The 23,817-nt window shown below is 31.2% G+C and overlaps 2 protein-coding genes across 5 annotated transcripts; both read right to left on the bottom strand.

The window, feature by feature from the left end:
- Positions 1-5,714: 5,714 nt before the first annotated feature.
- LOC131173363 (uncharacterized) lies at positions 5,715-9,775 on the bottom strand. 4 transcript variants are annotated; one of them, XM_058135664.1, is made up of 9 exons: positions 9,442-9,775; positions 9,067-9,139; positions 8,826-8,908; positions 8,574-8,658; positions 8,248-8,299; positions 8,113-8,172; positions 7,915-8,008; positions 7,597-7,649; positions 5,715-5,903 (listed from the first exon to the last, which is right to left on the bottom strand). In XM_058135664.1, exons 1-6 carry the CDS (start codon positions 9,602-9,604, stop codon positions 8,131-8,133), a joined length of 498 nt encoding a protein of 165 aa, XP_057991647.1. In that variant the 5' UTR covers positions 9,605-9,775; the 3' UTR covers positions 5,715-5,903; positions 7,597-7,649; positions 7,915-8,008; positions 8,113-8,130. The 4 variants fall into 4 exon arrangements, with proteins under 4 accessions (XP_057991647.1, XP_057991646.1, XP_057991649.1 ...); XM_058135663.1 differs by lacking the exon at positions 5,715-5,903 and adding an exon at positions 6,466-6,744; XM_058135666.1 differs by lacking the exon at positions 5,715-5,903 and adding an exon at positions 6,466-6,744 and having other exon boundaries at positions 8,826-8,875.
- Positions 9,776-12,781: 3,006 nt separating this feature from the next.
- Positions 12,782-14,268, bottom strand: LOC110643469 (uncharacterized mitochondrial protein AtMg00810-like). Its single transcript, XM_058134210.1, has 3 exons — positions 14,190-14,268; positions 13,097-13,800; positions 12,782-13,051 (listed from the first exon to the last, which is right to left on the bottom strand). Exons 1-3 carry the CDS (start codon positions 14,266-14,268, stop codon positions 12,782-12,784), a joined length of 1,053 nt encoding a protein of 350 aa, XP_057990193.1.
- Positions 14,269-23,817: the final 9,549 nt, after the last annotated feature.

Raw genomic sequence — 23,817 nt, 5'->3', positions numbered from 1 at the left:
AAATTTCAAACCGAACCGAATCGATAAAACTAAAAAGTTGAACTCATTGAACTGAAATAGTTTCGTTCGGTTCGATTTTTTAGTTTACAGTGAAAACTGCACAGGCCTAGAAACAAATGCAATTTCTAGTTGCATTGAGGTTAGAGGACCAAAACTACATTTTAGAAAAAAAAATATTATTTTAAGTATTATTAAAAAAAATTAGAAAAAATTATCTTATAACTAAATTTTATCAAATTTAATTTTAAATATTTTTTTAATACTTTTTAGTAAATATATTTTAAAAAATATTTTTTTAATAGCAACACCAACGGTGGTACCATGCAGACTACGTGGATGAAGAGAAACAACAACATGGAGATAGTGGGGTTGAAGAGAAATTATTAGGTGTACCCGATGTACATGTATTATTTTTTACAATAATGTGAAACCTACTTTTTATATTGTCGAAAGGATTCATTTTTTTGTGGAAGAGAGTATTATTTTTCAGTACTCCCGGTACATCTAGTAATTAGCCAGGGTTGAAATGGAAAGATCGTATGAGTCATGAAGCTCGTACCAATCTAGGAAGGCAGGCCAACGGGAAGGAGACGAGAGAGGAGCATGTGTGACCCCAGAGAGTTCCACAATATATTATACGCAGTTTCCACGCTCATCCCTCAAAATCTCACCTACATTAATGACTGCAAAATTCCAACCATGAGCTATTAAAATAAAAAACATGATCTTAATGATAGGACACAACAAATTACACATTATTAATTGATAATTTTGGTGATAATTGAAAACGAAAAAAAAAAATCGTTTTAGGCTCGGTAAAAGACAAATATTAGTTTGCCGCTCGCTAATTCCTAATAAAACCCAGAAATAAAATAGTATGTGAAGAATGTGTGTTTCCTTTTGTTCTGTTTTTTGTGCTGTTTTGTTGTAATCCATATATTGCTATGAATTTTTCCTTGCCTAAATTTACTACATTCGTAGACTCAAAATACAAAATATACAATAGAACTCATTCATTAAAAAAAATAAATTTCATATATTTATATTTTGAATATAATGAACTCGATTTAGCTAAAAATTTCCGGTTGCTACATAAATGTTTCTTATGCTCTCTTCCGTTACTATTTACTCCAGTTTTACTGCTGCATCTGATAATAATAATGTTGAGCAATGTTTATTTTCCAGTTATTCTGCTTTTTCTAAGGAGCTTCAACGTGTACCTTAAGTAAGAGAAATTATAAGATATGCATGAGTGGTACTTAAATTTTTGTTTTTTTTTTTTTTTTAAATCTGAATGAGCAATACTTATTCACTCAGTCGGTCTTTCATGTCATTAATGAAATGAAAGTTCCTTATGTAATTAGTGGAAGATCAAGGGAAGAAAAATCAGGAAGACCAAAGGCTTCAGGACTAAAAGTTTTTTTTTTTTTTTAAATTTTTCTAAGTTGTATGGAATAATCTGTTAGTAGTAGATTTTTATTTTAAATTTTAAAGCTAAAATAAAATATCATTATAGATATTTATATATCAGTTTATAATTTTTTAATATTGATCACGGTTTCTCATAAATTTATATTTACATTTTAATTAAGTAATTAATGTTTATACAATGACAATAAGAATACATTTTATATGTTATTTTTTGAATAAAAGAATTGAGGAAGTGGGACTAGAAGCTGAATCTGTCAAGTGAGTGAACAATAACAAAAAATATATATATATATATATATATATATATATATATATTTAATAGAAACAATGATTATTAAAATTTTATAGACCAAATTTGTGGAAATGAGGCCTTGGATCCACTCGCAATGGATGAAGCGCAAGCCCATATCCACAATGCCCAAACAAAACTACACTATAAGTGGCAAGCCCTCTTTGCAATACATAACAGCAAGAAAAGGGAGGGATTTTCTTGCCCAATTCATAACATGCAATTAAGGAAAATTAATGCCATTGGTTATGGCACCCTCAGCTAATGGACTTAATGCATTCAAGAAATAAGACTACGAAGCTTGTGTTTGTGTGTGTGTGTGTGCGCGCAGAAACTTGGTGAGTGCAGAAGAAATTTTTCAAGAAAGTATGTGATACAAGATTAGTTTAGAATTTATCACAATCATAAATTAAAAATCACGTAAAATTTATCACAATCAACAATTAAAATTAATCCACATATATAAGTCTCATAAATATTGTCACGACCTAAGCTATGAGCCGGATTGGCACTAGGATTTGAATCAACATAAGGCCCCTAAAAGCCCGTAGTAAGCTTAATTATTTTCTAACACAACCATAAAGCTCATGTTTTGAGTCCATTTTTAAGAAAAACAACCGGATAGAGTCCGGCTATAACCTGGACCATCCAACGGGGAGTTCTTAATCACCCAATCTGTAATCACAAAATATATCCATTTGGAGAGGTTAGCTCACCCTCACAATCTTCAATCAATCAATTTAATCAAATAGGACCTCACTCGCTCATCCAAAATAAACATCCATCCCACGCATTCTCACATGCATAATTAATAAATTTACAATTTCAATTAAATAATATTTTACAGTCCAAAGCCAAATAAAATATTCCTAATACATGCAGAATTTTAGATTTCAAATTAACAATATAAAATATGGATACTGCAACTATAGACCTACGAGGAAGAAAGCAGGTTAATTATAAGAAAAAAGTCCTATAACCTAAAAAATAGGGTGAACAAGAGTAAGCATTTGACTCATAGAGTAAGATATTGATTTTAAATACAATTTCTATAACTATAGTACTAATGCATCCCTAAAGATGAAATGCAATACAGATCAACATATTCAACCCAACTCAAATAATAATCACATAGAATAATTTGGAGCACTCACATACCCAAATGTCACATCAGAATATATACATATGGGAGCTAATCCCCTATATAGCTCTCTTAATCCAATATTTGTCAGCGAGATCAATTCGAGTCGGACTTTTTCTTAACAATCCAAATGTTGGGGGTCAGCGATATCAACTCAAAGCCGTAGTTGCCCCGATTTATCACAAAAAAGACTGGGCCCTAAGCGAGACTAGCTCAAGCCGATTTGCTCATCTTACCCATATCAAATACCATTACACCACACACACACCGACATACGCACACCCCTCCAAATTACCCTAAGGCTACAATCACAATAATTTCATCAATTAAAATGTAACATAAGGCACACTTAATATTTAACTACATACATATATGTATAAGTAATGCATGGACATGCCTTGAATCATAAAATAATATTGAAACTATAAATAAAATCAATATATACTCACAGTACACCAAAAGCTACTGTAGTAGCTGGGCTCAGAAGGAAGGCCGACTCGGCTCACCTAAACAATTGTATTATAAATTTATCATAATCAACTCAAAACAAGGCTTTAAAGAGTCAAACACACCCTAATTTATGCTGAAAATCCAGTAAAATTTCTCCTGTACCTAGGACCTACCCAACCTGCAAAGTGGTTTAAACAACACTTCTAAAATCACACATCTCAAATCCACATCTCAGCAATATCATATGGCCCCTTCTAGGCCCGCTAAACTAGGCAAACTCAAGTAAATAAGAAAATTTAGCTACAAGTTTTAAAACTAACATTTTTCAAAAACCAACCAAACTAGCTCGAAAAATTCTAAAATTTTGTCCTGCGATCCTTAACAATGCTATAAGGCTATTGCATAAAGAATTATAATTTTGATAAAGAATTATAATTTTGATTCAGAATCAAAATCGCCTTTCTGATAACTAGCTTAGGAATAAATATTCATACCCGTTTCCAATCCGATTAGAAATTTTCTTTTACCACTTATACCCGTCCCAAACTCCATTTACTATTAACATCGTACTACTCATACTTGATTATTTTTTGCAATTTTACTGCAAATATAATGCAGAGGTTCTCGATTCCGTACCAAATCTGAATCCAAAATATTTAAAAAGCATAGCAAAGGAAAATTCTGGATTTTAAAACTTAATAAAAATAATAATACAATTTCATTTCACACACTAATTTCATCAAATAAATCATAAAAAAAAAAAATAAACAAAATCAATCATAAAAACTAATCATACTAAATTCAACAAAATTTACATAATTTAAAGAAGTATAATACATGAATTAGAGCTCAAATTCATCATAATCATGATAGAAAGAAGTTCTTCATAAATTGTATCAAACACATTAAAATTTAACTACAAATTGTAATAAATAAAGAGCTCATAAACGTAACACTAATGTCTAATCATCTAAAATACTTAAAACTTCATAGAAACATAATCTTCGAGTTCCAATATCCAAAGTCCAAGATTTCCTTCAAAAACAAAAAAAAAAGAATATTACACTTTAAAACAATATATATTATAATAATAACAATTATGCGCAAAAATTTAGGAAATAAAACTTACACATATTAAAATTGTGAAATGCTTACTTTAATCTACATCCTCATCGACATCATATAAACAACTTGATTCCGCAGTTGAACAAGAAGCTAAACATTAAAAGAGAGAGAAAAAAAAAACATTTTAAACATTTGTTAACTTTACATTTAAAATAAAGAAAATAAAATTAAAAGAGTTCAATTTTACAATTACCTTCACTTTGAGCACATAACCAATTTTGTGAGCACATCAACGCTTCCAAAGTATCCTGACAAAGTCTACTTTGATGAACACTAAGAACTCTACCACCAATACTAAAAGCAGACTTGGATACATTCGTAGACACAAGCATAGCTAAGAAATCTCAAGCAATCTTTTGTAACGTGGGATATTTTATCCCATTTGTCTTCTACCAATTAAGAATATCAAATTCAAAATCTTACACGCATGGAAAAAGACTCTCCTCAAGATAATAATTTAATTCAGATTTCACATGAACACTGTTGGAGGAAGAGCTAAGAAAGGCAACTAGATTGCTCCAATCTTTCTTTAAAGAACCTTGACTTTCTAACATTGGAATAGGTGGAACTAAAGATATGAAATGAGATTTTGGCTTGGAAACTCGACATTGGTAATTGCTAAGCAAATTATAACAAGTTGTTTTAGTTTGCTCAATCTCACTTGATGCATCATCACCATAAATCATAGGAAAAAAGCATTCAAACACTCTCATCTTATACCGAGGATCCAATATGACAGCTATAGACAAAACACCACGAACCACCTTCCAATATTTCTGAAGATAATCAAATATTTTACTAGACATGGCCTTTATAACCTCATTATCAGACTTCATCCAATCCACCATTGAACTTCTCGAACGACAAATGGGATCGAAATAACAATTAGAAGTTGGATATTTTCTCCCAACAGATATTTTAGAGATGCTACGAATAGTTTCTAACTTTTCTAAAACCATTTTTGCCATTTCCCAATCATCATCAGTAGGCACGCTCTTATAATTTTTTTCCCTAATTCTCAACCTAGGAAAGACATCCTTATATCCAATTGCTGTTTCAAGCATCAAATATGTTGATTTCCAGTGAGTTCTACAATCTAAACTCAACTTTTTCTCACAAGAAATCTTCAATTCTTTTGCCATTTCTTCAAATGTTTTCACTCGTTGAGGAGTGTCTGACCAAAAAGCTACAGTAGCCCTAATTATTACAAGTGAATTCTCAATAATGGATAACCCATCCTTTATAGCAAGATTCAAAATATGCACATAATACCTCGTACACAATATAGGCCCATCACATAAAAGATCACCGTATAATTTATCATCAATAATAGGAACCATACCATCATTGGTGTAATTGTCTACAGTGATTGTAGACATTTTTGTCGAAATATCCCACTTGCTAAAAGCATCCATCAAATGTCCCTCAAGTTCTTCCTTAGTATGCGGTGCTAGCACATGAACAAATCTACATATCAACAATGAAGAGAAATAAGAAAAATTAACAAAAAAAAATAAGCATTTAAACATTTTAAGAAAGATAAGCAAATTACCGTAAAATGCGATTTTGTAACACCCAAGACTCATCAATATAATGTGCAGTGATAGACATGAAACCTTCCTTTTGATTTGATGTCCACATATCAATGGTGATTGCTATTCGACACTCGAGTTTCTTGAACACATTGTATAACTTTTCAAACTCAATAGCATAGATATTCAAAATATCTTTCTCAATAGTATTTCTAGAAACCATTTCGAAAAGTGGTTGAAGACTAGCAACAAACTTTTTAAATCCCACATGTTCAACAATTGAGAGTGGATACTCATGTAATATGATAGCACATGCCAACTCTCTTCTTGATTTTTCTTGATCAAATGTAAAATTCCCAAATTGTAAAGAGATTTGCTTTTGCTTCTCTAGACATTTGGCTATGTCTTGATTGTTTTTCTTCCCACACTTCTCTAGGTGATTATGCAAAGACTTGGTGTCATTTTGCTATTAGCCTTAAGCCTTGACTTACAATGATGACAAATTGCCCAATCATTCCCATTGCAATTAACTCTATCAAAATGATCCCAAACAGACGACATCAACTTCCTTTTCTTTCCCAATTGACTAGTTGGAGGAAGATTAGAGGTGGGCTCTATATTTGCTGGCACAAATTGGGAGGGATTGATTGGTGTCGTTGACTTATCAAAACCAGAATTACTAGATCGCTGAGTAGTTTCAGATGGTTAAGAAACAGTAGCATCTTTACAACTCTCTACAGCTTCAACACTATTAACTGTTGATGTCTGAAAATATCCTAAATTTAAAGAACAAAAATATATGTTAAAACATAACTTCAACTCAGAGAATGCTAAAATTCTGCTATATATAAACAGAATATATAACAATGGTACAAACAGAAAATAAAAATTTCAACCATAAACAGATCTATGCTAAAACATGTGTTCCTCGATAAATTTCAACCATAAACAAAACTATAAATATCAGCCCTTCAAACATGTGTTCCACTATATTAAAGCAGAATATAAATTTCAACTGAAACCACAAACATAAAACATAAACAAAACATGTGTTCCTCTATAAAAGACTAGAAATACATATAAACCAAACTTAAACATAATAGCCCTTGTATTCCTCTATGAGACCCAATGATTAATAGATCTCAGAAATTCATTTGGAAAGTGGTAACAGAACCCAAACATAAACAGAGTATATACATAAACCAAAAATAAACAGAACCAAACATGTGCAGAGTATATAAAAACCAAACAGATCTAAGCAATTTAAAGAGGAACAAATCCAAACAGAACCGGTGCAGATGCAGCAGGACCCTAATAGAGGAACAGACTAAGATATAAATATTGGGAAAAAAAGATTTGTGATAGAGGGGACTCATTGTGCAGTGCAGTGTGGAAAGGTTGTGTAGCAGAACTATCTGTCACAAAAGGAAGGATGTGAAGTGGGAAGGATGGGCTTGAGATGCAATGTTAACGGAAGAGGGAATTTGTTCTTTGGAGCTGAGGCTAGGACATCAGTGCAGATGCTGTGGCGACGCTGTCCTGCTGTTTGGCAGCGAAATAAAAACAAGCAGCATACCTAAATACATGCTTGCAGAAGTAAACACATATTTAACAAGATAAAAAGACACCTCCATACAAGCTCCCATTTGTTTGCTGCCCTCCCTGGCTAGTCGATCCAGACCTAACAAGAGAATTTCCATTAGTTGTATTCCTATAAGCAGTAGAAACAATTTCACCAGGTTTTGTTGTTCCAGATGCCTCATCAACATCACTGGTGCTGCCAAGTGGTGATGCTTGGAGCCTATGTTTGGATGAAGCAGATGGAGGTTTTTTAAAGTAATAGAAGATAAGGAACAAAGTGAGGTTTTTGGGGGTCCAAAAACTTTACCACTCTTAAAAAAGCTTCCTCCCAAACAAACGCACAATTTTAAAAGCCCATATCTTACCTCGATACACTTCCTTCCAAGGATAAAGTTGCAGGGCCAGATGATGAGGTCCCCGCTTGTTCGCAAGGTTTAGCAAGAGGATAACTACCTGTAACTGAAGAATATATATCCAATAATCATATAACAAATCGCATTAATTGTTATTCTTTATCATCCTTTTTTTTAAAAAAAAAAAAAGATGCCACAGAGGGGACTTACTGTGCTGAGGTGAGGGTATCAGTGTAGATGATGTGGTGATGTTGTCCTGCTGTTTGGCGCCTAAATAAAAATAACAAGCATGCCTAAATACATGCCTGCAGAAGTAAACACATATTTAAAGAGATTGAAAGATACCTTCATACAAGCTCCTGTTTGTTTGCTGCCCCCCTGGCTAGTCGGAACAGACCTAACAAGAGAATTTCCGTTCAGAGTTGTATTCCTATAAAGAGCTGAAATAATTTCACCTGGTTTTGCTGTTCCAGATGCCTTAACTACATCACTGGCATTGCCGAGCAATGATGGTTGAAGCCTACGTTTGGATGAAGTGGATGGAGGTTTTTTAAAATAAGGTAATAGAAGATAAAGGGAAAAAGTGGGGTTTTTGGAGTTCCAAAAACTTTACCTCCTTTAAAAAACCTTCCTACCAAACAAACACACAACTTTAAAAACCCATACTTTACCTCCAAGCACTTCCTCCCGAAGATCCCAAAGATGAAGGTATAGGGCCAGACGAAGAGGTCCCAGTTTGTGCGCAAGGTCCTGCAACTGAAGAACATATATCCAATAATTATATAACAAATGGCACATAATTAGGTATCAGTGCAGATGCTATGGCGACACTGTCCTGCTGTTTGGTGCCTAAATGAAAACAAGAAGCATGCCAAAATACATGCCTTCAGAAGTAAACACATATTTAAAGAGATCAAAGTTACCTCCAAACAAGCTCTCATCTGTTTGCTGCCCCACCTGCCTCGGTACAGGCCTAAAAAGAGAATTTCCATTCAGAGTTGTGTTCCTATAAGCAGATGCCCCAGCGAAGTGTATGGAGATTTTTCAAAAAAGAAGGTAATAGAAGAAAAGGAAAAAGTGAAGTTATTGGAGGTCCAAAAATTTACCTCCTTTAAAAAAACCTTCCTCCAAATAAACATACAACTTCAAAAATTCATACCTTACCTCCAAACATTAGGGTTACTGTCAGACCATGAGGTCCCAGCTTGTTCACAAGGTTTAGCAAGAGGATTACTACCTGCAATTCGAGAATATATATCCGATAACTATATAACAAATTGCACATAATTAGTATTATCTATTATCACTGGGAATTTATTTAATTTTCCTGGTCAACTTCATTAAAAAAAAAGAAAAAGAAAAAGCAACCTTACGTTATCCAAGCCACGAATAGAGACCATCCAATACACAGAGAAATCTAACGAAGACTCCAACATCAAAATTGAAACACAACAATAAAATGAATCTCCTAGCAAGCGAAATTGAAGAAGATACTAAAGAGTATAAATATTTAGCGAAGCAGAAGATGAAGAAGGGAACCTGTTTGTTGGGAATTGGAGTCCATGAACGATGGAAAAGTATAGGCTTCGATTAACTCTGCGTCCATCTCATAAGCAGGCTGAGCGATCGCCATATTATCGAGCGTCCAGATTTCTATTAATTCAGCTAGGTGAAGAAAGGAACCTGTTTGTTGGGAATCCATGGACGATGAAAAACTATAGGCCCCGTTTATCTCTCCTTCCACCCCACAAGTAGGCAGACAGTAGGAGCCTGGGAGGAGGGAGCGATTGCCATATATCTGCGTGTCACCGCGTTTGACCTGAGCAGGTGCGTTGATACCGGGTACCCGACATAAGCAAACATGCTAGTTACTTGTACCGGGTACCCGATTTGGGCATACACTATGTTGACTTTTTTTTTTTTTTGTCGTGAAGTTAGACACTATGTTGCCTTTATACTAGGTACCTGATGTTCTGAAATTTTTTAGAATCCATAAGTGGGATGGCGAGTGAAGCGTTGAAAAAGACTGTATTATCTCCTTATATATATATTTTTTAATTAATCCTTTTACGTAATCTTTGTCGTCTTTTTTCTTTTTGTTTTTATGCAATTGAGTCACCGCTGGTGTTTTCCTTATCTCTATCCCCTTTTTTTTTGTTTCGTTTAATTAAGTCGCTGTTGGGTGTTTTACTATGGAAGTTTGGTTTCCTAACCTATCAAATTCTGGATTGAAGAATGATTTTATGTATTTGTTCTAATAATTTTAGTTGAATTTGATACAAGTAGTATAGACATTGGAATGGAAATCCTACACACCATGCCATCCAATTTAGACTTATGCGAGGTTTTTATCCCATTCACTTGAGCTCGCCTCTCTCTCTCTCTCTCTCAAGGTTCTTCGAGGTTTTTCTCTTTTTGCGATTTCAGTCCATTTTCTTTGCTGGAGTCGTTGATCGTCCTCTATTCCTTCCAGACAGAGGATGAATTTCTCCCTTCCTTCCTCCGGGTAGGATTTGTTAATAAATAGAGTGATTCAATTGATCTTTTTTTTTCTTTTTTGGATGGTTGCATGCAGTGGTTTTTAAGAAGTTTTCGTTCGTCAGAGTAGACAAGTGCTTTCTTCTCCAACTTTGACACTGAAGGTAGGTCCAATCTGCCGGTAATTTTAAGTCACATCATAATATATATTTTAATAAATATATTTTATTATCTTATATATATTTTTAATTGTATAATTTTTAATAAAAAATATATTATATAATTAAAAAAATAATTTAATATATTTATAATTAAAAATAATAAAAATTAATATTATATTATATACACTTATAATTAATAATAAATTAAATTATATATTTAACAATATTAATTACATATAATAGATATAATTTTATTAAAACTATATAATATATCTAAAGAATATAAAAAAATATATATGTAAAATTAATTTTAGTTTGATTTAATTCTGATTTAATTTTAATTTAATTTTTAATAAATATTAAAATTAAATTAAAATAATAAAATAATTTTAATTCAAGTTATTTTTTTATAATAAATTTTTTTTATTTTAATTTAATTTAATTTTATTCTTCGATTCAATTTAAATCCTAGATCATGCACCGCGCTACTCTCGTTACCATGACTTCTTATTTTTTGCACCTTCCTTGAAGTCTAAAATTTTGACAAAATTTCCCTTCTTTCTTAGCCGCCATATACGCGGGTACCCGTTAGCTACCCCCCCCCCCCCCCCCCCGCGGAAGAGGTTGGAAAGAAGGCAAAGAAACTATTAGCCAATCTATCAAAAAACTGACCCGTCCTCCACCATATATGCGGATCCACCTCTGGGTACCCGCAGCCCGCAGGTGCCCGTTTAGCCAATACTTTCCTTCTATCCTTTATGTATACAAGCAGAAAACTTAAAATTCTGATCATACACTACAAATATATTCCAGCAAATTAAGCTAACATGCCCTCACCTGCAGCTTCAAGTCACTCTAGCTCCTCATTATCACTGCCGATTAAATATATTAAAGAATATAATAAAGGTATGCTCCAAAAATAAATCGAACTTAATAATAGACTCCACGAGTGAATGGGTATAATAATTAGAGTGTTGGAAGACTTTTATTGAGAAAACTCCGTTAAATTTTTAACCCATTTATTCTCTATTTTACAAATTTAAACTTGTAAAGAATTTTCATGGACTCGTTAATAGACACTTACTAATTTTTAGAAGTGAAAATTTTTTAGAAATGAAAATTTTTTATATATGCTATGTATTAAATTATTCATACAACACCACAAAAACAATTTTTTGGCCATTTGCGGGTACCCGTTTAAGCTAATAATTTCTTTTTCTCATGGCAAGCATCTATCCTTTCTTTCTTTCTTTTTTTTTTTTTTTTCCTGAACATCCATCCTCTCTCTATATATACAAGCAGAAAACTTAAAATTCTGATCATACTACAAATATATTCCAGCAAATTAAGCTAGCATGCCCTCACCAACAGCTTCAAGTCACTTGCCGATTTTCTGCAAGTCACTGACCAGAATTGATGTTGAGAAGAAGCTGTCAGTCCCAACACGGGCTCTGAAACATTTGCCAATTTTTGGAGACAGTCATCACGTATATATTGAAGCCAAGGACGATAGAGGCTATTTTTGGAGGTTTCAATGTTCCATTCGCAGAAATGGCCACCCAAAGCCTACTCTTTCTTCAAGCACTTGGCTCCCATTTGTTCGTTGCAGGAATCTTAGAGTTGGTGACACCATCAAGTTGTATAAAGAGTATGATCAATTCACTGGAGTTGAGTACAAGATTGAAGTGGAGATGGGGAACTAAAACTAGTAATGGTGTGTGTGTATATATATATGCAGTGTTATATGTCTATGTTCCTTCTTTGATTTCTTGCTGATTGTGTTCTTAAAAGAGACGAGTTTATTCTAATATAGTACTTCAATTTATGGCTTCATTATATATAATTTTTTATTTTATCTTCTATTTTTTTCATTAATTATACTATAAATAGTATAATATTTTTATTCGGCACATGCTTTTTTTTTTAAAAGAATCTAAGTTTGATGTCATACTTTGTTAGATGAAAATCAATAATAGAATATAGAAATAAAACAATAGAAGAATTTGTAAAAGATCTATGAACTTTTAGATCAAAACAGAGAATCGAGAGAGAAACTGTATTTCTCATTTTCTTGAATGAACTATGCAAGAGTTTATATACAGAACAAATCTTATAGGAGAAGCTAACCAGAGTCAACAAATTACTGCTCACATGAGTTGTCAATGAACATAAAAGATGCTAACAATAACTTATCTTTTCGCAGGAACAAACAAACTCTCAATTATGCCAATATCCCCTCCTCAAGTTGGATCTCGGGGAAGGTCCACGAGACCCAACTTGGATACTAACGAATGATGAGAAGCAGTAAGTAAAGGCTTTGTAAACACATCTGCAAGTTGCTGAACAGAAGAAACATTAGAAGGCAAAATAAAACCACGCTGCAATTGTTCCCTAACCAAGTGACAATCAATGTCCAAATTCTTAGTCCTTTCATGAAAAACAGGGTCATTAGCTATATGAATAGCTGCTTGATTATCACACTTCAAGGAGATGGGAAACTGAACAATGACCTGCAAATCACAAACAATATAAGAAATCCACAATAATTCACAAACAGTAGCAGTCATGCTACGGTATTCAGCTTCAGCAGAACTTTTAGAAACAATGTTCTGCTTCTTTGTTTTCCAACTAATCAAAGCATCTCCAAGAAACATGCAAAACCCTGTAAGTGACTTGCAAGAAAATACACAAGAACCCCAACCTGCATCACAAAATGCTCTGAGCTTAAGATCAGAATGCACAGGGAAATAAAGTCCCTTAGGAGGACAAGACTTGAGATACCGAAGCAAATGTAATGCTGCATCCCAATGGGGATTCATAGGAGCAGCCATGAACTGACTCAAATGTTGCACAGAGTAATTAATATCAGGCCTGGTGATGTTCACATATAAAAGTCTCCCAGTGAATCTTCCAAACTTATCAGGATCTGTCAATAACTTTCCATCATCTAGTGCTAATTGAAGACCCTTAGGAAGAGGCATAGACACTGCTTTAGCTGCTATCGTGCTAGTGTCCTTCAAAACATCTAAGATAAATTTCCTTTGGCTGATAAGTGTACTAGTTTCTGATAGAGCTACATCCAAACCAAGGAAATATTTCATGAAACCAAGGTCTTTGATACTGAATTTATCATGCAGGGCACATTTGACTTTGTCAGCGGCCTGTGAATTGTTTCCAGTTATGATGACCTCATCTACATAGATTAAAAGAGCTAGAAAATCATCTGAATCTGTTCGGGTAAAGAGATAATGATCATGTACTGATTGTTTAAAACCCAAAGATTGCAAAAAGGAAGTAAAGTCAAGGTTCCATTGTAGGGAAGCCTGTTTTAAAACTTAAAGGGACCGTTTTAGCAAATAGACCTGCCCTAGTAATGCCTTGGTGTATCCATCTGGTGGCCTCATATACACTTCCTCATCCAAGTAACCATGCTAAAAAGAATTATTAATGTCTAACTGATATAGAGGCCATTTCTGAACAGCTGTGAGGGCAATAAAAATTTTGACAGTGACAATTTTAGCCACAGGACTAAATCGCTCCTTGAAATCAAGTCCCTCTATCTAATTGTACCCTTTAGCAACTAAGCGGGCCTTATATCTATCAGCTTCTCCATCTGGTTTGTATTGACTTTAAAAACCCACTTTGAACCTCTAGCCTTCTTCCCTTTAAGTAACTCACAAAGTTCCCAAGTGTCATTTTTCTCCAAAGCCTGCAATTCTTGATTCATAGCCTCAATCCAATTGTTGTTATTTATTGCTTGAAGATAAGTAACAGGCTCTTGAATTTTAGATACTGAAGTAACAAAGGCACAATGGCCAGGTGAGAAAATAAAATAAGGTGTGCCTGGTGAGGAATAGAAGACTACCGTAAAGGTAGCAGCAGGAGAAAGAGAGGCAACAATAAAATAATTTTTACTTTTTTTCAAATCAATGAATGATTTTACTAGAGTAAAAGATTTTTATGAATATCTACTAATTACCATCCCTAATAATTAGTAAAAGATTTAATAATTAATAAAAGATCGAAAGGGTTTGTGTGTGTGTATGAGTACTAAAATTATTTTTTTTTAATATATAAAGTGTCTTGAATAATCACTCAATGGATTTTTGTTTTAAATTTTAGAGTTAAAATAAAATATTATTATAGATATTCATACATTAATTTATAATTTTTAATAATAATCACAGTTTCTTATAAATTTGCATTTATTTTTTAGTTAAATAATTAATTTTGATACAATGATAATAAGAATACATTGTCTATTTTGTTTTTTTGGATAGGGAGATTGGAGAAGTAGGATTCGAACTCCATCTGCTAGTGAGTGAATAGTGATAGATATAAAAAAATATCTTTTATAGAAAAAATGATTATGAAAATTTTATAGACCAAACTTCTAGAAATCTCGTGATGGGTGAAGCCCAAGCCCAAACAAACCTAGCATCAAGTCTTCTTTGCAATACGTAAAGGTAAGAAAAGGAAGGGATTTTCTTGTTCAATTTTTTTTTAACTGTATTTTCTTGCTCAATTCAGGACATGCAATTAAGGAAAATTAATGCCATTGATTATGGTATGCTTAGCTAAATATATGGGCTTAATGCATGCAAAAAAAATAGAACTACGAAGCAAGTGTGTGTGTGGGCGCTGAAACTTGGTGAGTGCAGAAGGAATTCTCCAAGAAAGTGGTGTGGACCTTCATTGTGTTTGAAAGAAGAAAAGCTTAGAGTACAAGGTGATGGCTCCACTCTTACATTCTTTGGAATACATTGATAGTAGAGCATATAAATGGTTATGTGGTACAAGATCACTTTAGAGTTTATGCTTTTGCATGCCCAGTTCTTGGATCTAAAATTTCAACAAAATTTAAATTATTTAATACGAATTAAATTTAATTCATTTGTATTTTTTTTTTAATCTGAGTAGAATCGACATGACTTAAAAGAGATTGATAATCTACATAAAATATATATTCAATATAAAATTAATGAGTATAAATGACTTATAAAATTGAAGAGTAATTTAAATGATTTGACATGTCAAAAAAAAACTTAAATTATTTGACTTTAAATTAATTTATTTGAATTAATTCGATAAATTAAAAAAAATTTTACATGTAGTAACTTGATAAATAATTCAACACACAATATAAAACTGCTTCAAACTCAATTTTATCCTTGCAACAATTGGGAAAGTTAAAATTAATTAATTTTTAATTATTTGACTAAATTAGTTCAAAATTTTCAATTTAAGTTCAATTTAATTAAAAAATAAAAAAATTAAGAAATTGAGTATCTTGATTTTTTATGTAAATCAAGAAATTGAGTACCTTTATTTCTTTTGGTGTAAATCAAGAAATCAAGAAATTTTACCCAAAAATCAAGAAATTAAACTTATTAATTTTTTATTTAAGCCAAAAATAAGAAATTTAGTTAATAAATTTTAATTCTTAGTTAATTGTGCTTAAATTAAACTATTTATATTAATTTAAAAAAAATTAAAATAAACTAAATTAAATTTTTCAATAAGTATATGAATGAAATTAAACATTTTGCTATATATTCATATAATTGTATATATACAATTATATGAATGGATTAATTGAACCCATGAAAAAAAAAAAGGCATGAAGTAATTTAAATCAAAATAATCTCATTCTTTTGTGGCATCTATTTATAAGAAATTCGGTTAATCAATGAAGCAAATCGATAATAAATAAAATTTGATTTATTATTAATGGTGTTTAATATAAATAGTTTGACACTTTTTTTTTTTCTTAAGGGAGATTAAGTACTCGATTACGTGAATGGATAAAATATTCATTGGGAGAACTTTACCCTTTAATGGATCAACCTGACACAAATAAAATTAATACCAATCTATTTGGCTAAAATAACTAGGAAATATTTAAAAAAAAATAATTTATTAATAGTATATCATAAGGTTTTAATTCGATAGAATAATTCAATTAATCGAAACACTCTACTCACCACAAACGAATTTAGATCTTTGAAGAGACTATCTGATAAAACTAATACAGTAAAGTAAATTATTCATTATACTTGTTAAATAATTAATTTAATTACATACTAAGCATTTGTTACTGTTTGATCTAGATTTAAAATAAAAATTAAAATTTCACAGGTTTGAATCAAAATTGAAAATTTTTTTTTTCATTGAAGTAAATCAAAATTATGATGGTCTGATTAGTTTAAATCTGCATTTTTCTTTAAAAATAAAAATATTAGCAGCTATATTAGTTCAAATCAGGTTAGAATTCGGAAAGCATTTAGCAGATTGACTTGAGTATTTATTATGGATGAGAGCTTCCTTTGACTTGAGTATTTAATTTTTTTTGGAAATCTAGAGTGTATGAGAGCTTCCTAGGTTGTGGCAGATTAATGTATTTATTATGGAATCTTGTATGTTGCAGTTATTTAGCAGCCATTGTAACACTCAAGTCAATTAAGATATTGACATAGTAACGAAATAATATTTTTATTGTGTATTGAAAAAAAACATACCTGAGTAGATATTTGGAGGCTATTTTTATAGAGTGACGGGCGATATTATAGAATGATTGTCTGGATCTTATACTAATGCTGAACAGTCTTAGTATAATGATTTCGATGCTATAATAGTACTTCGATTGCCTTTAATAATCAAAACTTTTTATACTTTAATAATAGTCCTTTTCTTCCGAAAATATCGCACTAGTTTTAAGGTCAAATATTGCCGATAATATTTGAGAAACTCTTCTTTTTGTTTTTTTGTTTTTCTCTATACTGGAGCTTTCACCTTTGTCGGATGATAGATATTGTAAAAAAAAAAGGATGTGCCTTATAATATGGGTTTGGCGATGTGACCCTTGTTTAGTATATCTGTTGATTTAATTTAATTATTGTTTCATTCTTTCTTTATCCTTGATTTTAATGTTGATTAGTTATAGTAATTTAAAAAATTTATTATTCTAATGCATTAATACTAATTAAAGGACACAATCAATTTTAATGAATATAGATAAAATTAAATAAATAACACGTAAAAATATTTGATTGATTTAAAAACAAAATAAATAAAATTGAAATGTTATTAAAAAGTAAAATAATAACAAAATCTAATTATCCCCTTCCACTCTTTTTATCTCTATACCCATTAATTTTAATTATAACATCACCACCACTTATTTTATTACTTTAAAATATATTTAAATATCACTTATATTAAAATATGTTAATATTAGTAAATTTAGTAGAAATTTTAATTGATGAAAACTCATTTTAAAATATCACTAGTTTTAATTTAAAAAAAAATATTATTTTATAATTTTATGATCCCATATCTGTTAAAATTATTAAATGCTTGATTGAAAACTTTTTACAAAATTTAATTGTTATTGTTTTAATTTTTACTAAAACTATAAATTTTTATTTGTTTATATTTTTAAAAACACTTTCACTTTTCATCAATTATTTTCACGTATTATTTATTTTATTAAATGAATGAAACCCTTTAATTAAAATTGATAAATTATTAATGTATGATAATATTTAATTTTTTTTTAAAATTGGTTTCTAATTAACATTAAAATTAAGAATAATTTAAATTGTAAAAAGAAAAAAAAGTTAACAGTCAAATTAAAAAAATGAATTGAATGGTTGTACAGAAGGAAACAAAAAAGATGGGAATCTCACGTGGCAGCTCAAACGCTGGATTTTATTAGGTACACCCGGGTGCAACCTCCTATCTCTCACCCGACATTTATCTATAAAATCACGCAATCCCTAACAAATTCCATGGTGCATTTGACTCTGGTGAGCTTGCTCTTCCTAGGCTCTGTTTGAGTTAATCGTTCTTTTGCTATATCTCATCGGCAAGCCGCTTCATGGCTAACAATGCCATTTTCGTCAAAACTCTAAAGAAAACAGATATTGCTAAAAGGCTGGCAATACCAGCAAAGGCCTTGAGACTTTTGCCAAACTTCGAAGACAGCCGGATGTCCATTGAAGTCACGGACCATGGCGGATTCTTCTGGCGTTTCGAGTGCTCCATTCGCAGAATTGGGCACCCAAGGCCTGTTCTTGCTGGCAGGAACTGGTTGGCGTTTGTTCGTCGTTGGAATCTCAAAGTTGGCGACAAAATCCGCTTATATAGAGAGCGTCATGAATTCCGTGAGACAGAGTTCAAGATTGTCGTTCAAGTGGCCGGTTAAGGTGTACGTGTGTGTGCGCCCGCTCTAGGAAATCAACAAGCCAAGCTGCTTCTTTCCTGTGTTGTGTTGTTGTAATCTATATATGGTAATGAAATCTGTTTCTTATGCTCTTTTCTTTTACTATTTGCTCCAGTCCTGCTCTGTGATCAGCAATAATGTTCAGGAGTGTTCATTTCCTGTTGTTCTGTTTCTTACTCTGTTTTGTTATGATCCATCCATTTATGCTGATTGTGTTTGTTAAGCTCCTTTGTTTCTTGTTCTTCTGTCTCATTATACTCTGCAGTGAAAATCTAGCATAGTTTACGTTCTAGCTGGATTCTGTTGCAAGTCCTTCGTCCCTTAAAGGCATAAAAGGGTCGTCCAGATAGCAAGGATTTCTAGGGCTTGAGCCGGACCACAAGGAAATGGTTTATTTTTAATTTCGATTTAATGACTTTTTTTTATTTTTTTATTTCTTTAAAGTGGTCTGAATTGGATTGGACTATCAAGTTGAATCACCAATTTCAATCGGATTCCTGGTTCGTTGAAGGGGAGACCATCTCCGTCCTTAAGGGCACCGGTGAATCTGAACTACTTTTGATGGCCCCATCAATGGCCCAAGGGCCAATCTAAAACCAGCCCCTCACTGTCTCCTTTTTAATAAGAGAAATTATGGGGGTAAATAAATCCACGATCACTTAATTTTATAATTATTTTTATAAAATTTATTAAATTTTAATTTTTTTTATAAAATTTATTAAATTCTAATTTAATTTTATAAAAATCATTTTAACTTAAAATTAAAAATTTTTAAATTAATTTACTGACATGTAATTATTTTGTAAATAAAATTATCTTATTTTCTTAATTTGTTAAAAAAAAAAGTATAAAATATATCCAATTATGCTTTGGCCATCAAATTCTTATCTTTATTTATTTTTTCTTCATTAACAATCACTGATTAGAAAATTTTATTTATAAATTATTTGTTTCTTTCTTCATTGTCATGTGATATAATATCAGTTTAGAGTTTATATTCATGTATGGCCAGTTCTTTGATATAAAATTTTAACAAAATTTAAATTAATCAATACGAATTAAATTTAATTTAAGTCGTCTGTAAGTGTAAATGACATTTTCTTTTATGAGTGGAATCGCATCACTCGGAGAGGTTGATAATCAACTTAAAACATGTACACGAATATGAATGACTTATAGAATGGAAGAGTAATTTGTATTATTTGACTTGAAATTAACTAGATAAATTAAAATTTTTTATTAAAAATTTTTTACTTACAGTGATTTGATGAATAATTCAACATGCAGTATAAATATTGCTTAAAATTCAATTTTACTTCAATATTTATTAAAGAAGTTCAATTTAATACATTAAATTTTTTTTTTCTAAATTAACTTAGAAGTTTCAATTCAAACTTAATTTAACTAAAAAATTAAAAAAAAAATCAACAAATTGACATTCTTAATTTTTTGGCTTAAATAAAAAAATTGATAAATTTAGTCCAAAAATTAAGAAATTAAACTTTCTGATTTTTTATTTAAATAAAAAAAATTAGTCCAAATTGAATTTAAATTAAAATTTCTAGATTAATTTGAACAAAAAATTAAAAGTACACTAAATTAAGCTTCTCCTATATGCTGAGTTCGTGTTCGTTGATATTTCGTTATCTTACAATGTAATCTTGGGTAGACTTATTTTAAATAATAATGGAATTTTGATTAACATGGATTATCTTTGCATGAAGTTACTTGCACTAAGAGGCATTACTGTGCTTAGAAAACCTCAGAAGTTAGCTCAGGAGTGTTATAAGTAGTCTGCAAAAGTAGCCACCAGAGCTACTTTTCCTATTAATCTTTTGTAGAAGCCAGAGTCTCATATTTCACTTGAGCTCTAACGAATAAAGTGGAAGAGGTGCAGTTGTTTCTAGCCAAGAAAATAAAGCTTGGAATTGCTCTTCAGGGATTAGACAGAGAGGCGATAATTGAAGTTTTGAGGAAGTGAGTGAATACTTCCAGAGCAGGTGAAAGGTGTTCATCCTTTAGTGATAATACATAGCCTGAACATAGATCTGACCTCAAGCCAATTCAGTAAAAGAAAAGGCGAATCGCTCCATATAGGCAACAAAGTGGTGATCGACGAGGTTAATAAATTGCTATATACGATATTGATGATCAAAGAGGTCAAATACCCGACCTGGATAGCAAATGGCAGCCCAGTTAAGAAAGCTAATGGCAAATGACGAATATGTGTTCAACCAAGCTTGTCACAAGGATCATTATTCATTGCCCACAATAGAACGACTAGTAGATGCAACCTCGGGACATGCTGTTTGATATTGGTGGACACTATTTCAAGATATCACCAAATTAAGATGGATCCAGAAGATGAAGATAAAATTGCTTTTATCATTGATTCAAGGTTATATTGTTACAAGGTGATGTTATTTAGTTCGAAGAATGCAGTGACTACGTATCGGCGTTTGGTAAACAAGATGTTCGAAGACCTAATCGAGAAAACAATGGAAGTTTACATTTATGACATAATCATTAAAAGAAAAGAATGGAGGACCATGCTAGAGATAATCTAAAAGCCTTCGACATCATCGACAAAGTTGGTATGAAGTTAAATCTAGAAAAGTGCACTTTCAGGGTTAAAGGCAAACAAGTTTCTAAGATACATGGTATCAGAAAAAGGGATAGAAGTGAACCCATAAAAAATTTGAGCTATCTATAGACCCTTATTTTGTGATAAGTATGTGCATTGAGGCTGTTGGAAACCCGATGATTAAAAATTATATGACTGTAAGATGTAATTGGAGGCATGGAGCTGAATTATTAATTCTGTGGCATGATCTTGAAAAATAATAATAATAATAATAATAATAATAATAATAATAATAATAATAATAATAATAATAATAATAATAAAGTTTTTGGAGAAATTAATTTAATTAAATTTAAATAAAATTTTGTTTTGTTTAAATTTAATATGGGTAATTCTTAAATAGATCTAATTAAGTTTAATTGGACTTCATGGGCCTAAGAAAGCCTAGTTAGAAATTTTAAATGAGACTCATTTAATTTATTTTCTGAAAATTAAAATAACAAAATATCTCTTTTCTCCTTGGCCCCACTCTCTTCCTCACTCCCCATGAGTGTCACCCCCTTTCCCTCTCTTTCTATTGGTTGGAACACTTCACCCATATTCCAATCTCACCCAAATTCCTCAATCATAATTGTTTAAGTTATCTGAACCTTATCACACTAGGACTCCAAACTCTACCATACTTCTTTCTCACTCCCTATTGGTGTCTTCCATTTTTTCCTGTCTTCCTATTGGTTGAAACACCTCACCCATATCCCAGTCTCATTCGAATTCTGCAATCGTAGTTGTTTAAGTTATCTAAACCGTATCACCCTAGGACTCCAAACCCCATCACACCTCTCTCTCAAAACCCTATAAATGCCCCACTAGAGAAGGAAAGAAGGGGAGGTGGGAGGAAAGAGGGAGAGAAAATTCAGAGCTATTTAGAGATATTTTAGTGCTATAGGAAATTTAGAAATATTCAAGACTCTTTGAGTTCTTCCTTATTTTTTTTTTCTTCAAGAAGATTTTCATACAAGATTTCTGGAAGGTCAGTTTTTATTGTTTTCTTTTCAAGATCTATGCCATGCAATATTTTAATTCTATGTTCTTTGTCTTCAATTTACCTTGTATGTTCATATAGATCATGTAATCATGTTTAATTTGAGGGGATAAACAACTCTGCACATATTCAGTTTTTGGTCTCTCAAGTTTTTATTATTTTTTATTATTTTTTGAATATGTAAAAATTTTAGAAAAATTATATTCCTATTCTTCATGAAATTATATTAATTTTAGGCTCAAGAATCATTGAAAAAGCTTTTGTATTTTGTAAGTTATGGCTGTTTGAAGTTAGGGTTCCTGTAAAATCTAATTTGCAGGATACTCGACTTGTGGAGTCCATATCTCCCTTGTTTCTTAATATTTTTTTATGAATATAGTGTCTAAAATTAATTTCAGAATCTTATGAATCTTTTCTAATTAATTTTGCATTCATATCTGTTGTGTTTAATGAGTTATGAATTTTATAAAAAAGTAGTACGATTCTATCACTTAGAAAATTTATGATTTATGTAGACCATTCGGCTAGGATTTTGTTTGATTTATAAATTTTATGATCTTGTATGATATGTAAGATGTCTTTTGTAATTTTTTTTATGATTTTTAAGCATGTCTAACTATTTTTAAAAAATCGGATTTCTGCCTACCGTCAATCTGCCAGAATTTGGAAATTGTATATTTATGCATGTTCTTATATTTTCTTGGGTTTTAATTGATATTTGATCTATTTTTCTATGTTCTTTTAATTCAAGAAGTGTTATGAAGTATTTGGATCATATTAGAAGACTTAGACCTTTAAGTAGTTGTAACTAATTAGGAATCTTAACTCTTTAGGAGACTAGAGTTAGAATCCAATGTAAATTGTTATTAATATTTTTTTATTTTCTTTATTTTTTTATTTTTTATTATAAATAAAATTGGTAGGTAGGTAGTCCTAAGGTAAGTACCAAAGAGGGCATTTGCGTGAAGCTTATGTGGAGCTAAATGGGAGTAAGCCAGGGATATCATTGCCATACTAGAAGAGAAGACTATTTTTTAAGGGTAACTTGCCCCAATGGCAACTGCATTAACCAACAGATAAGTAGCCATAAACTCTTCGAATAACCATTGGCATGAAATTGTAGTAATAATAAAATTTTTATTTGGTAAATTAAAATTAACTTTGTTTTTAATTTAACTGACTTTTGCATGTAATTAATTTAAATAAATATTTTATAAATTAAAATTAATCTTATTTGTAAATTAAACTAACATTGGTATGTAAAATAAATTTAATTTAATACTTGGTAATTATAAAATAAATTTGCATGTTAGAAATTTTTATTAGGTTGTGATTGTTTGGGCCTTATGTGATATTAGAATAAATTACACATGTACATAATTAACTTAGTTCAATTATCCTTAGGATAACTTGGTAAAAATTAATT

The sequence above is a fragment of the Hevea brasiliensis genome, chromosome 14 (genome assembly GCF_030052815.1).
Source record: "Hevea brasiliensis isolate MT/VB/25A 57/8 chromosome 14, ASM3005281v1, whole genome shotgun sequence".
Lineage (NCBI taxonomy): Eukaryota > Viridiplantae > Streptophyta > Magnoliopsida > Malpighiales > Euphorbiaceae > Hevea > Hevea brasiliensis.
The sequence above is the reverse complement of the archived record's forward strand: the minus strand, read 5'-3'. Positions and strand labels throughout refer to the sequence as shown.

Coding starts and splice junctions, on each gene's coding strand:
- LOC131173363 (XM_058135664.1), bottom strand. CDS start 9,604: ATGGATTCCCAACAAACAGGTTCCTTTCTTCACCTAGCTGAATTAATA. Junction 8,909..9,066: donor AGTAACCCTAATGTTTGGAG/GTAAGGTATGAA, acceptor ATCTGCTTATAG/GAACACAACTCTGAATGGAA. Junction 8,300..8,573: donor TCGGGAGGAAGTGCTTGGAG/GTAAAGTATGGG, acceptor TTCTCTTGTTAG/GTCTGTTCCGACTAGCCAGG.
- LOC110643469 (XM_058134210.1), bottom strand. CDS start 14,268: ATGAATCAAGAATTGCAGGCTTTGGAGAAAAATGACACTTGGGAACTT. Junction 13,801..14,189: donor TAAAGGGAAGAAGGCTAGAG/GTTCAAAGTGGG, acceptor TTAAACAATCAG/TACATGATCATTATCTCTTT. Junction 13,052..13,096: donor ACCGTAGCATGACTGCTACT/GTTTGTGAATTA, acceptor TGTGATTTGCAG/GTCATTGTTCAGTTTCCCAT.